The sequence below is a fragment of the Coregonus clupeaformis genome, chromosome 8, assembly GCF_020615455.1.
Source record: "Coregonus clupeaformis isolate EN_2021a chromosome 8, ASM2061545v1, whole genome shotgun sequence".
NCBI lineage: Eukaryota > Metazoa > Chordata > Actinopteri > Salmoniformes > Salmonidae > Coregonus > Coregonus clupeaformis.
The window spans coordinates 58,702,961-58,716,858 of NC_059199.1; the positions used below are offsets into that span (position 1 = coordinate 58,702,961).

The following is a 13,898-nucleotide window of genomic DNA, read 5'->3' on the forward strand; positions in this document are numbered from 1 at the left end:
CTATACATATTTATCTGGTTTGTCATTCTGTCCTTTCTTCATGGAATTTTAGTGGTAATTAAAAATAATTGATTTAGAATTTATCAGAATACATTTTCCAGAAACAATGGTCCTTCTCCTCAGAGCCAAGAAATTATTCCTGCCACAACTCCTCTGCCTCTCTCTCCTCCTCCTTCTCTGCCTCTCTCCTCCTCCTCCGCCTCTCTCCTCCTCTGCCTCTCTCTCCTCCTCCTTCTCTGCCTCTCTCTCCTCCTCCTTCTCTGCCTCTCTCCCCTCCTCCTTCTCTGCCTCTCTCCCCTCCTCCTTCTCTGCCTCTCTCCTCCTCCTCCTTCTCTGCCTCTCTCCCCTCCTCCTTCTCTGCCTCTCTCCCCTCCTCCTTCTCTGCCTCTCTCCCCTCCTCCTTCTCTGCCTCTCTCCCCTCCTCCTTCTCTGCCTCTCTCCCCTCCTCCTTCTCTGCCTCTCTCCGCTCCTCCTTCTCTGCCTCTCGCTCCTCCTCCTCCTCTGCCTCTCTCCCCTCCTCCTCCTCCTCTGCCTCTCTCCCCTCATCCTTCTCTCCCTCCTCTCATCCTTCTCTCCCTCCTCTCATCCTTCTCTCCCTCCTCTCATCCTTCCCTCCCTCCATCCTGGCTAGGATGTGAAAAACGTTCTGATTGAAGTCATCTGGCTGGTCAGCAAACACATAGTGACCTCCTCCCCTTATCACCTGGAGAGAGAGAGAGAGAAAAATATGTATTTTCCCTTTTGTACTTTAACTATTTGCACATTGTTACAACACAGTACATAGCCATAATATAACATTTGAAATGTCTCTATTCCTTTGAAACATTTGTGAGTGTAATGTGTAATCATGAGGCATCAAAGCCGAACAGACTGCATACTATTAAGAAATTGCTATAGATGGAAGGAAAGTAGTGTGGAAACCTACCAGAAAACAATTAACCAACAACAAATTCAATACCTAAACAGTATATTTGACCTCTCAGCTTAACTATAAAATCAAAACATTTCAACCAGACAACCTAAGAAGATTAAACAACAATGACAAATGTTTTGATGAAGAATGCAAAAACCTAAGAAAGAAATTGAGGAACCTATCCAACCAAAAACACAGAGAGACCCAGAAATCCACCTTTACTATGGTGAAACACTAATACATAACAGAAATACACTAAGGAAAAAGAAAGAACAGCACGCCTGAAATCAGCTCAATGCAATTGAAGAACCCATAGAATCTAACCACTTCTGGGAAATCTGGAACACACTAAACAAACAACACAAAGAACTATCTATCCAAAACGGAGATGTATGGATAAACCACTTCTCCAATCTGTTTGGCTCTATAACAAACAACAAAAACATATACATGATCAATATAAAATCTTAGAATCAGCTATTAAAGACTACTAGAACCCAATGGATACTTCAACTACATTGAATGAACTACAGGACAAAATACAAACCCCTCCAACCCAAAAAGGCCTGTGGTGTTGATGGTAACCTAAATTAAATGATAAAATATACAGCCCACAAATTCCAATTGGCTATACTTAAACTCTTTAACATCATCCTCAGCTCTGGAACCTCCCCCAATACTTGGAACCAAGGACTGATCACCCCAATCCACAGAAGTGGAGACAAATTCAACCCCTATCCCTACTGTGGGATATGCGTCAACAGCAACCTTGGGAAAATCCTCTGCATTATCATTAACAGCAGACTTCTACATTTGTGTGGTTAAAATTGGCAAAAACAAACAAACAGAGGGCTGTGGGGTGAGAGGGATTAAGCTTAAGCTCCACCCCCTTCAACATATACAGTGCTTTCGGAAAGTATTCAGACCCCTTGACTATTTCCACATTTTGTTACGTTACAGCCTTATTCTAAAATTGATGAAAATGTTTTTTTCCCCATCAATCTACACATAATAACCCATAATTACAAAGCAAAAACAGGTTTTTATAAATGTCTGCTAATTTATTAAAAACTGAAATATCACATTTACATAAGTATTCAGACCCTTTACTCAGTACTTTGTTGAAGCACCTTTGGCAGCGATTACATCCTTGAGTCTTCTTGGGTATGACGCTACAAGCTTGGCACACCTGTATTTTGGGAGTTTCTCCCATTCTTCTTGGCAGATCCTCTCAAGCTCTGTCAGGTTGGATGGGGAGCGTCGCTGCACAGCTATTTTCAGGTCTCTCCAGAGATGTTCGATCGGGTTCAAGTCCGGGCTCTGACTGGGCCACTCAAGGACATTCAGAGACTTGTCCCGAAGTCACTCCTGCATTGTCTTGGCTGTGTGCTTAGGGTCGTTGTCCTGTTGGAAGTTGAACCTTCACCCCAGTGTGAGGTCCTGAGCACTCTGGAGCAGGTTGTCATCAAGGATCTCTCTGTACTTTGCTCTGTTAATCTTTCCCTCGATCCTGACTAGTCTCCCAGTCCCTGCCGCTGAAAAACATCCCCACAGCATGATGCTGCCACCACCATGCTTCCCGGTAGGGATGGTGCCAGGTTTCCTCCAGCTGTGACGCTTGGCATTCAGGCCAAAGAGTTCAATCTTGGTTTCATCAGACCAGAAAATCTTGTTTCTCATGGTCTGAGAGTCCTTCAGGTGCCTTTTGGCAAACTCCAAGCGGGCTTTCATGTGCCTTTTACTGGGGAGTGGCTTCCGTCTGGCCACTCTACCATAAAGGCCTGATTGGTGGAATGCTGCAGAGATGGTTGTCCTTCTGTAAGGTTCTCCCATCTCCACAGAGGAACTCTGGCGCTCTCTCAGAGTGACCATCGGGTTCTTGGTCACATCCCTGACCAAGGCCCTTCTCCCCTGATTGCTCAGTTTGGCCGGGCGGCCAGCTCTAGGAAGAGTCTTGGTGGTTCTAAACTTCTTCCATGTAAGAATGATGGAGGCCACTGTGTTCTTAGGGACCTTCAATGCTGCAAAAAAAATTATTGGTACCTGTTTTCGCTTTGTCATTATGGGGTATTGTGTGTAGATTGATGACGATTTTTATTTATTTAATCAATTTTAAAATAAGGCTGTTACATAACAAAATGTGGAAAAAGGGCAAAGGTCTGAACACTTTCCGAATGCACTGTATATCAATGAATTGGCACAGGCTTTAGAACAGTCTGCAGCACCCGGCCTCACCCTACTAGTATCTGAAGTCAAATGTTTACTGTTTGCAGATGATCTGGTGCTTCTGTCCCCAACCAAGGAGGGCCTACAGCAGCACCTAGATCTTCTGCACAGATTCTGTCAAACTTGGGCCCTGACAGTTAATCTCAGTAAGACAACAATAATGGTGTTCCAAAAAAAGTTTGATTTGTGACCTGTTGCCACAAGAAATGGGCAACCAGTGAAGAACAAACGCCATTGTAAATACAACCTATATTTATCTGTTTATTTATTTTCCCTTTCATACTTAAACTATTTTCTCATTGCTACAACACTGTAAATAGCCAGTAATAGAACATTTGAAATGTCGATATTCTTTTAACATTTGTGAGTGTAATGTTTACTGTTAAACATACTGTATGTTTCCCATGCCATAAAGCCCTTTGAATTGAGAGCGAGAGAGAGAGAGAGAAAACGAACTAGGGAAGCGAGAGACAGAGACTGTACACGCTGTGCATGAATGACCGATCCATTTCATAACACATTTAGAAAACTTGCTACATGGATCATCAACTCACGATGATGTCCACATCCGGTCTGGTTTTCTGGAGAGTGTATCCCGAGTCACTGTCGATGCTGGATCGGGACCCGTAGATGATGGATATGGGAATGTCGGGTCGGATCTGTCCGATACGATCTAGCATCGGTCTCTTAGCCCAACCACATGGTACTGTCATGTTCCTAAACGCTGTTTCACCACTATGGAGCAAGAACGGATGTTAATGCGTGTGCGTGTGCGTGTGCGTGTGTGTACGTGTACGTGTGTACCTACCTGGGCGTCTGTGCATTGAGATGGTAGATGTAGTCTGATACAGTGTTGTCATCAAACACTGAAGAGTACTTCTGTTTAAAATCTGACCTGATGGTCTGGACCAACATAGGACCTGAGGGAGTAAGAGAGGAATGGAGAGAGGAATGGAGAGAGGGATGGAGAGAGGGATGGAGGAGGAAAGGAGAGAGGGATGGAGAGAGGAATGGAGGAAAGGAGAGAGGAATGGAGAGAGGAATGGAGGGAGGGATGAATGGAGAGATGGAGAGAGGAAAGGAGGGAGGAGGGATGAATGGAGAGAGGGAAGGAGGGAGGGATGAATGGAGGGATGGAGGAGGAAAGGAGAGAGAGATGGAGAGAGGGATGAATGGAGAGAGGAAAGGAGGGAGGGAGGGATGGAGGAGGGAGGGAGAAGGGATGCAGGAGGAATGGAGAGAGGGAAGGAGGGAGGAATGGAGAGAGGGATGGAGAGAGGGATGGAGAGAGGGATGCAGGAGGAATGGAGAGAGGGATGGAGGGAGGAATGCAGGAGGAATGGAGGGAGGGAGGGATGGAGAGAGGGAAGGAATGGAGAGAGGGATGAATGGAGAGAGAAAAGGAGGGAGGGAGGGAGGGACGAATGGAGAGAGGGATGAAGGGAGGGAGGGAGGGAGGAGGAATGGAGAGAGAGAGGGATGGAGGGAGGGAGGAATGGAGAGAGGGATGGAGATAGGGGGATGGAGGGAGGGAGAAGGGAATATCCCACCAATTAACACCTTTATGCTGTAACATCTTTCAACTTGTGTGTGTGGATGTAGTGTCCAGCCAGTCTTAGTATATATGCAGTTGAAGTCGGAAGCTTACATACACCTTAGCTAAATATATTTAAAAACTCTGTATTTCACAATTACTGACATTTAATCCTAGTAAAGATTCCCTGTCTTAGGTCAGTTAGGATCACCACTTTATTTTAAGAATGTGAAATGTCAGAATAATAGTAGAGAGAATTATTTATTTCAGCTTTTATTTATTTAATCACATTCCCAGTGGGTCAGAAGTTTACATACACTCAATTAGTATTTGGTAGCATTGCCTTCAAATTGTTTAACTTGGGTCAAACGTTTCGGGTAGCCTTCCACAAGCTTCCCACAATAAGTTGGGTGAATTTTGGCCCATTCATCCTGACAGAGCTGGTGTAACTGAGTCAGGCTTGTAGGCCTCCTTGCTCGCACACGCTTTTTCAGTTCTGCCCACAAATGTTCTATAGGATTGAGGTCAGGGCTTTGTGATGGCCACTCCAATACCTTGACTTTGTTGTCCTTAAGCCATTTTGCCACAACTTTGGAAGTATGCTTGGGGGCCATTGTCCATTTGGAAGACCCATTTGCGACCAAGCTTTAACTTCCTGACTGATGTCTTGAGATGTTGCTTCAATATATCCACATAATTTTCCTTCCTCATGATGCCATCTATTTTGTGAAGTGCACCAGTCCCTCCTGCAGCAAAGCACCCCCACAGCATGATGCTGCCACCCCCGTGCTTCACGGTTGGGATGGTGTTCTTCGGCTTGCAAGCTACCCCCTTTTTTCCTCCAAACATAACGATGGTCATTATGGGCAAACAGTTCTATTTTTGTTTCATCAGACCAGAGAACATTTCTCCAAAAAGTACAATCTTTGTCCCCATGTGCAGTTGCAAACCGTAGTCTGGCTTTTTTATGGCGGTTTTGGAGCAGTGGCTTCTTCCTTGCTGAGCGGCCTTTCAGGTTATGTCGATATAGGACTTGTTTTACTGTGGATATAGATACTTTTGTACCTGTTTCCTCCAGCATCTTCACAAGGTCCTTTGCTGTTGTTCTGGGATTGATTTGCACTTTTCGCACCAAAGTATGTTAGTCTCTAGGAGACAGAACGTGTCTCCTTCCTGAGCGGTATGACGGCTGCATGGTCCCATGGTGTTTATACTTGCGTACTATTGTTTGTACAGATGAACGTGGTACCTTCAGCCGTTTGGAAATTGCTCCCAAGGATGAACCAGACTTGTGGAGGTCTACAATTTTTCTTCTGAGGTCTTGGCTGATTTCTTTTTATTTTCCCATGATGTCGAGCAAAGAGGCACTGAGTTTAAAGGTAGGCCTTGAAATACATCCACAGGTACACCTCCAATTGACTCAAATTATGTCAATTAGCCTATCAGAAGCTTCTAAAGCCATGACATCATTTTCTGGAATTTTCCAAGCTGTTTAAAGGCACCGTCAACTTAGTGTATGTAAACTTCTGACCCACTGGAATTGTGATACAGTGAATTATAAATTAAATAATCTGTCTGTAAACAATTGTTAGAAAAAGTACTTTTGTCATGCACAAAGTAAATGTCCTAACCGACTTGCCAAAATGATAGTTTGTTAACAAGAAATGTGTGGAGTGGTGGAAAAACGAGTTTTAATGACTCCAACCTAAATGTATGTAAACTTCCGACTTCAACTGTATATCGTACCCAGTGGTCCAGCCAGTCTTAGTATATCTATCGTACCCAGTGGTGCAGCCAGTCTTAGTATATCTATCGTACCCAGTGGTGCAGCCAGTCTTAGTATATCTATCGTACCCAGTGGTCCAGCCAGTCTTAGTATATCTATCGTACCCAGTGGTGCAGCCAGTCTTAGTATATCTATCGTACCCAGTGGTGCAGCCAGTCTTAGTATATATTTATCGTACCCAGTGGTCCAGCCAGTCTTAGTATATCTATCGTACCCAGTGGTCCAGCCAGTATTAGTATATCTATCGTACCCAGTGGTGCAGCCAGTCTTAGTATATCTATCGTACCCAGTGGTGCAGCCAGTCTTAGTATATCTATCGTACCCAGTGGTGCAGCCAGTCTTAGTATATATCTATCGTACCCAGTGGTCCAGCCAGTCTTAGTATATCTATCGTACCCAGTGGTCCAGCCAGTCTTAGTATATCTATCGTACCCAGTGGTGCAGCCAGTCTTAGTATATCTATCGTACCCAGTGGTCCAGCCAGTCTTAGTATATATATATATCGTACCCAGTGGTCCAGCCAGTCTTAGTATATCTATCGTACCCAGTGGTCCAGCCAGTCTTAGTATATATATATTTATCGTACCCAGTGGTCCAGCCAGTCTTAGTATATATTTATCGTACCCAGTGGTCCAGCCAGTCTTAGTATATATATATCGTACCCAGTGGTCCAGCCAGTCTTAGTATATCTATCGTACCCAGTGGTCCAGCCAGTCTTAGTATATATATATTTATCGTACCCAGTGGTCCAGCCAGTCTTAGTATATATTTATCGTACCCAGTGGTGCAGCCAGTCTTAGTATATATATATCGTACCCAGTGGTCCAGCCAGTCTTAGTATATATTTATCGTACCCAGTGGTCCAGCCAGTCTTAGTATATATATATCGTACCCAGTGGTCCAGCCAGTCTTAGTATATCTATCGTACCCAGTGGTCCAGCCAGTCTTAGTATATATATATATCGTACCCAGTGGTCCAGCCAGTCTTAGTATATCTATCGTACCCAGTGGTGCAGCCAGTCTTAGTATATCTATCGTACCCAGTGGTGCAGCCAGTCTTAGTATATCTATCGTACCCAGTGGTCCAGCCAGTCTTAGTATATATATATCGTACCCAGTGGTCCAGCCAGTCTTAGTATATATATATCGTACCCAGTGGTCCAGCCAGTCTTAGTATATCTATCGTACCCAGTGGTCCAGCCAGTCTTAGTGTATATCTATCGTACCCAGTGGTGCAGCCAGTCTTAGTATATATATATATCTATCGTACCCAGTGGTCCAGCCAGTCTTAGTATATATTTATCGTACCCAGTGGTCCAGCCAGTCTTAGTATATATTTATCGTACCCAGTGGTCCAGCCAGTCTTAGTATATATTTATCGTACCCAGTGGTCCAGCCAGTCTTAGTATATATTTATCGTACCCAGTGGTCCAGCCAGTCTTAGTATATCTATCGTACCCAGTGGTCCAGCCAGTCTTAGTATATCTATCGTACCCAGTGGTCCAGCCAGTCTTAGTATATCTATCGTACCCAGTGGTCCAGCCAGTCTTAGTATATATATCGTACCCAGTGGTCCAGCCAGTCTTAGTATATCTATCGTACCCAGTGGTCCAGCCAGTCTTAGTATATATTTATCGTACCCAGTGGTGCAGCCAGTCTTAGTATATATTTATCGTACCCAGTGGTGCAGCCAGTCTTAGTATATATTTATCGTACCCAGTGGTGCAGCCAGTCTTAGTATATATTTATCGTACCCAGTGGTCCAGCCAGTCTTAGTATATCTATCGTACCCAGTGGTCCAGCCAGTCTTAGTATATATATATCGTACCCAGTGGTCCAGCCAGTCTTAGTATATATATATCGTACCCAGTGGTCCAGCCAGTCTTAGTATATATATATCGTACCCAGTGGTCCAGCCAGTCTTAGTATATCTATCGTACCCAGTGGTCCAGCCAGTCTTAGTGTATATCTATCGTACCCAGTGGTGCAGCCAGTCTTAGTATATATATATATCTATCGTACCCAGTGGTCCAGCCAGTCTTAGTATATATTTATCGTACCCAGTGGTCCAGCCAGTCTTAGTATATATTTATCGTACCCAGTGGTCCAGCCAGTCTTAGTATATATTTATCGTACCCAGTGGTCCAGCCAGTCTTAGTATATATTTATCGTACCCAGTGGTCCAGCCAGTCTTAGTATATATTTATCGTACCCAGTGGTCCAGCCAGTCTTAGTATATCTATCGTACCCAGTGGTCCAGCCAGTCTTAGTATATCTATCGTACCCAGTGGTCCAGCCAGTCTTAGTATATCTATCGTACCCAGTGGTCCAGCCAGTCTTAGTATATCTATCGTACCCAGTGGTCCAGCCAGTCTTAGTATATCTATCGTACCCAGTGGTCCAGCCAGTCTTAGTATATATTTATCGTACCCAGTGGTGCAGCCAGTCTTAGTATATATTTATCGTACCCAGTGGTGCAGCCAGTCTTAGTATATATTTATCGTACCCAGTGGTGCAGCCAGTCTTAGTATATATTTATCGTACCCAGTGGTCCAGCCAGTCTTAGTATATCTATCGTACCCAGTGGTGCAGCCAGTCTTAGTATATATCTATCGTACCCAGTGGTCCAGCCAGTCTTAGTATATCTATCGTACCCAGTGGTGCAGCCAGTCTTAGTATATATCTATCGTACCCAGTGGTCCAGCCAGTCTTAGTATATTTATCGTACCCAGTGGTCCAGCCAGTCTTAGTGTATATCTATCGTACCCAGTGGTGCAGCCAGTCTTAGTATATATATATATCTATCGTACCCAGTGGTCCAGCCAGTCTTAGTATATATTTATCGTACCCAGTGGTCCAGCCAGTCTTAGTATATATTTATCGTACTCCAGTGGTCCAGCCAGTCTTAGTATATATTTATACGTACCCAGTGGTCCAGCCAGTCTTAGTATATATTTATCGTACCCAGTGGTCCAGCCAGTCTTAGTATATATTTATCGTACCCAGTGGTCCAGCCAGTCTTAGTATATCTATCGTACCCAGTGGTCCAGCCAGTCTTAGTATATCTATCGTACCCAGTGGTCCAGCCAGTCTTAGTATATCTATCGTACCCAGTGGTCCAGCCAGTCTTAGTATATCTATCGTACCCAGTGGTCCAGCCAGTCTTAGTATATCTATCGTACCCAGTGGTGCAGCCAGTCTTAGTATATATTTATCGTACCCAGTGGTCCAGCCAGTCTTAGTATATCTATCGTACCCAGTGGTGCAGCCAGTCTTAGTATATATCTATCGTACCCAGTGGTCCAGCCAGTCTTAGTATATCTATCGTACCCAGTGGTGCAGCCAGTCTTAGTATATATCTATCGTACCCAGTGGTCCAGCCAGTCTTAGTATATTTATCGTACCCAGTGGTCCAGCCAGTCTTAGTATATATTTATCGTACCCAGTGGCCCAGCCAGTCTTAGTGTAGCCAGGAGGTTGAAGGGATTCATGACGACCCCCATGGCTCTGATCCACACTGGGATTGACTTCTCCTGATCCAGGCTCTCTGGGCGGGCCGGGAACCCCCAGGGCTCCACAAGGATCAGGTGTTTTACCCTGTAAACACACACAGTGTGAACACATACACTGAGTGTACACAACATTAAGGACACCTTCCTAATATTGAGTTGCACCCCACCCTTTTGACCTCAGAACAGCCTCAATTCCTCAGGGCATGGACTCTATAAGGTGTTGAAAGCGTTCGACAGGGATGCTGGCCCATGTTGTTTGAAATGGTTCCCACAGTTGTGCCAAGTTGGCTGGATGTCCTTTGGGAGGTGGACCATTCTTGATACACACGGGAAACTGCTGAGCGTGAAAAACCCAGCAGCGTTGCAGTTCTTGACACAAACTGGTGCACTTTGCACCTACTACCATACCCCGTTCAAAGGCGTTTAAATATTTCGTCTTGTCCATTCAACCTCCTAATGGCACACATACACAATCCATGTCTCAATTGTCTCAAGGCTTAAAAATCCTTCTTTAACCTGTCTCCTCCCCTTCATCTACACTGATTAAAGTGGATTTAACAAGTGACATCAATAAGGGTTCATAGCTTTCACCTGGATTCACCTTGTCAGTCTACTGTATGTCATGGAAAGAGCAGGTGTCCTTAATGTTTTGTACACTCAGTGTACGTATGAACACACAGTGTGAACACAAACACACACACCACACACACACACACACACACCACACACACGACCCCCCCCTCTAACCTGTGTGGGTGTGTGAGTGTGTATGCAGCAGCCAGGTATCCTCCCAGGTTGTGTCCCAGCAGGATAATCTCCTCCAGGCCCACCCTGTCTCTCCACTCCTCCAGGGCCCCTAGGAACTGCTCCTCTGCCCCCTGTGGGTCCATGCTGAACAGGGGCCTGCTGCTTCGACCGAAACCCAGCAGATCCAGGGCATACACTGCTCCACTGCCACACAGAGAGTCCAGGTTCTGAGCCCACAGACCCACACCACCCCCAAACCCATGGAGAAGCACCAGCGGAGGACGGGGATGGGGCTGGAGAGAGGGCTGGAGAGAAGTGGGATGAGGCTGAGACTGGGGCTGGGGGGAGGGATGTGCCTTGGCGTTGAAGGCTATGGTCCAGAGATAGTTGCCATTGGATATCGGGACATCTTGCCTGGAGAATGGGGTCTTCACAGCTGAGGAGAGAAATGGATGGAGGGATGGAGGAGAGAGATGGAGGGAACAGGGAGGGAGCGCAAAATAAGAGAGAGGAGATAAGATGTGCAAGTATGATGGGTAGGAGACAGGATGTAGGCACACACTCTTACCCTTGAGCATTTTGTCCTCTGCATCCTTCAGCTGAGAAGGGGAGGTGGGGCACCAAGATGGAAGCCAACTGGATATCCACCTGGACCAGCACACACAACATTGCGTAAAGGATCCTGCTGATGTTCTCGAAGTAAACTCATAAACCCAGTGACTCAGTGAACTTTGACGTCCAACGATCACGGAGTCAGACTTCTAAAACAACGACAGCCTTATAAACAAACTTCTACAATAACGTCCCCTTATCTACAGTAGTCTAGCTATGTTTAATTTAAAACAACATTACAACCAATGTGCAACAAGGTCTCCCTCTGGCTGAATAGTAAGATAGGGTAATGTACGATCTATTGGGTCTTCCTTTCAGTGTAACAAGGAACAAAACCCTTTATGGAATCAATGATAAGAGTATTTTTAGCTACAGGTTTGAAACGCATTCGTAATGTCACAAAGTTATGTGGCTGGCTATAATGCCTGGTGGTTGTGTGTCTGTGTCTTGGTAGTGACAGACATATCCACGGTCGAATAATCTTATCTCCACTGAGCGATGTCATTCTGTAATAAATACTGTCCATTCAAAGGTCCACGTGACGTAGCGGCACCAAGTTCACAGGAAGGAATATTTCCATTTGTCAAGGTAGATCATTTAATAAAAATAAAATAACATGCATCATTTTGTCCCAAAATCGGACATATTTTAGTGAATTCAAAGATTTCATGGAAGAGGCGCTATATGGCTATGCATTTGAATTCTAGTCGGGCCTACTAAAATCAAGTAATTGGGCTTTTAAAAAAAAGAACGTCATTAACGATGAGGCATATCGCGCAACGGGGTAGCCAATCATTCCTTAAATAGTCTGTAAATTGTGGATTTGGAACGGTTTAGACTAGCTCATCATAATAACTTCGTAAAAAGTATATTAAAATCCACTCACCCGTGCTCGGCTGGTTGCAGCTCCTCCGCCATCCTCCTCATAGTGAAATGTGATGATTATCTGTCATCCATGCAGAGAAACTAAGTAGGAGTGGTAATCGGGAACACCACCTCACACACCATCTTCAGGCGTGATAATAGCCAATAGGGGAGAGCGGGGGCAATTGTTAGGGACAGTTCGACTCTAGGTGTCCTAAAACAAAATGCACCCCCCTCCCCAAAATTAAAAATATTTTCACATGACCTTCCCCTTGTATTGTAAAAAACTAAAACAAAAAGGCCCCCCCCCCCCCCCCCTCAAAATAATATTTACGGCCACAAATACCAATAACTGTTGCGACCCTGTGTTCATAAACGTGGATATGATATGGACTTTGTCACTTCAGCATGCTTTTGTGGCACAATCGATTCCACGCAGGGCTACGGGCCAGAAGGTTGAAGGTTCGCCGACCACCACCGACGAGCTCACTCTCCCTGCCTGTTTCATTACACCTACACTATGATCAGAGCCGGTTGCAGACAATGATCAGGTAGGGGGAAATCAGATTTTCAACATTTTGATGCCATATTTATAATATATGCAACACATTTTCCACCAACAGGTTTCTGTGCCAATGCACCACACAACCAATAAACAAAGCATACCGACTTCAGGCGCTTCAATATCATGGTTTGCGATTTTAACGCCACAATAAATACACTGTCAATCTCAACAAACAGAAAATACATCCCTCACTACCTTGTAGGTTTACCCAGTATCGAAGGCTTGGCTTGACAATTTACGAATGTCATTAAACTTTTTAGTGTTTTGTAACATATGTCTCTTTCCATTCATCAATTGGCCACTGCACAGTTTGGATTGATTGATTGATTTTATTTGTAAGTTTAAAAAAATACATATATACACAGTACAAATATTTTTTTAAGTGACCGGGATCGCACGATAACATTTTAGTCATTTAGCAGACGCTCTTTGTTGGTGCGGTCATCTTCAGGACAGGAATACCGGCTTACTTAACGGAGGAATAAACACACATGTTCATCGTTGGTGTTTCAACCAGAACGCGGGAAAATGCCCTTTGTTTATTTTCGCACATGCGCAGTTGTACATCTCTCATAGGGCATAACTGTACCAGTGTAAGAACACAATTTATAGCATATTAGTCTATATGTTAACACCCCCACTTGCTCTTATACTGTACAAGTCGTATTCAACCTAACTATCAACACATTTAGCTTACAGTTATACATCTCACAAATGTCAGTTTACATTCCAAACATATAACCCAAGAATTTTTCATTTTTGAACTTCGTTACTTAACATTTCTTTTACACTTGTGAGTGAGTCACTATCACTAGCAGCGATAATTAGATCATCGACCCAAATTATCAAAATGATCCTTTCTGTTGCAGTTTGTTTGTTGTAAACACAGTGATCAGCTGGGTTCTGTGTAAAACCATTTTCACTAAGGTGATCATGCAACATTTTGTTCCAGTTCCTTCCTGACTGTTTCAGGCCGTACAGTGACTTGTTCAGTTTGCAGACTAGTTGCTCACCTGTATCTGACCTGACTTCAAAACCCTCTGGTTGCTCCATGTACACTTCACAGTCAATAGGAGCATGTAGATATGCTGTTTTGACATCCATCTGATGTAACTCTAAGTCATACTGAGCTGCTAGCT

General features: G+C 44.4%; 1 protein-coding gene across 1 annotated transcript; it reads right to left on the reverse strand.

The window, feature by feature from the left end:
* Window positions 1–556: 556 nt before the first annotated feature.
* On the reverse strand, window positions 557–12,443 carry LOC121572249 (1-acylglycerol-3-phosphate O-acyltransferase ABHD5). The gene is made up of 7 exons (XM_041884217.1): window positions 12,217–12,443; window positions 11,287–11,366; window positions 10,719–11,154; window positions 9,902–10,056; window positions 3,948–4,059; window positions 3,694–3,874; window positions 557–703 (listed from the first exon to the last, which is right to left on the reverse strand). The coding sequence occupies exons 1-7, from the start codon at window positions 12,255–12,257 to the stop codon at window positions 563–565; spliced, it is 1,146 nt and encodes a 381-aa protein (XP_041740151.1). The 5' UTR covers window positions 12,258–12,443; the 3' UTR covers window positions 557–562.
* Window positions 12,444–13,898: the final 1,455 nt, after the last annotated feature.

Coding starts and splice junctions, on each gene's coding strand:
- LOC121572249 (XM_041884217.1), bottom strand. CDS start 12,257: ATGAGGAGGATGGCGGAGGAGCTGCAACCAGCCGAGCACGG. Junction 11,155..11,286: donor AGAGGACAAAATGCTCAAGG/GTAAGAGTGTGT, acceptor TTCTCTCCTCAG/CTGTGAAGACCCCATTCTCC. Junction 10,057..10,718: donor ACACTCACACACCCACACAG/GTTAGAGGGGGG, acceptor GTGTGTTTACAG/GGTAAAACACCTGATCCTTG.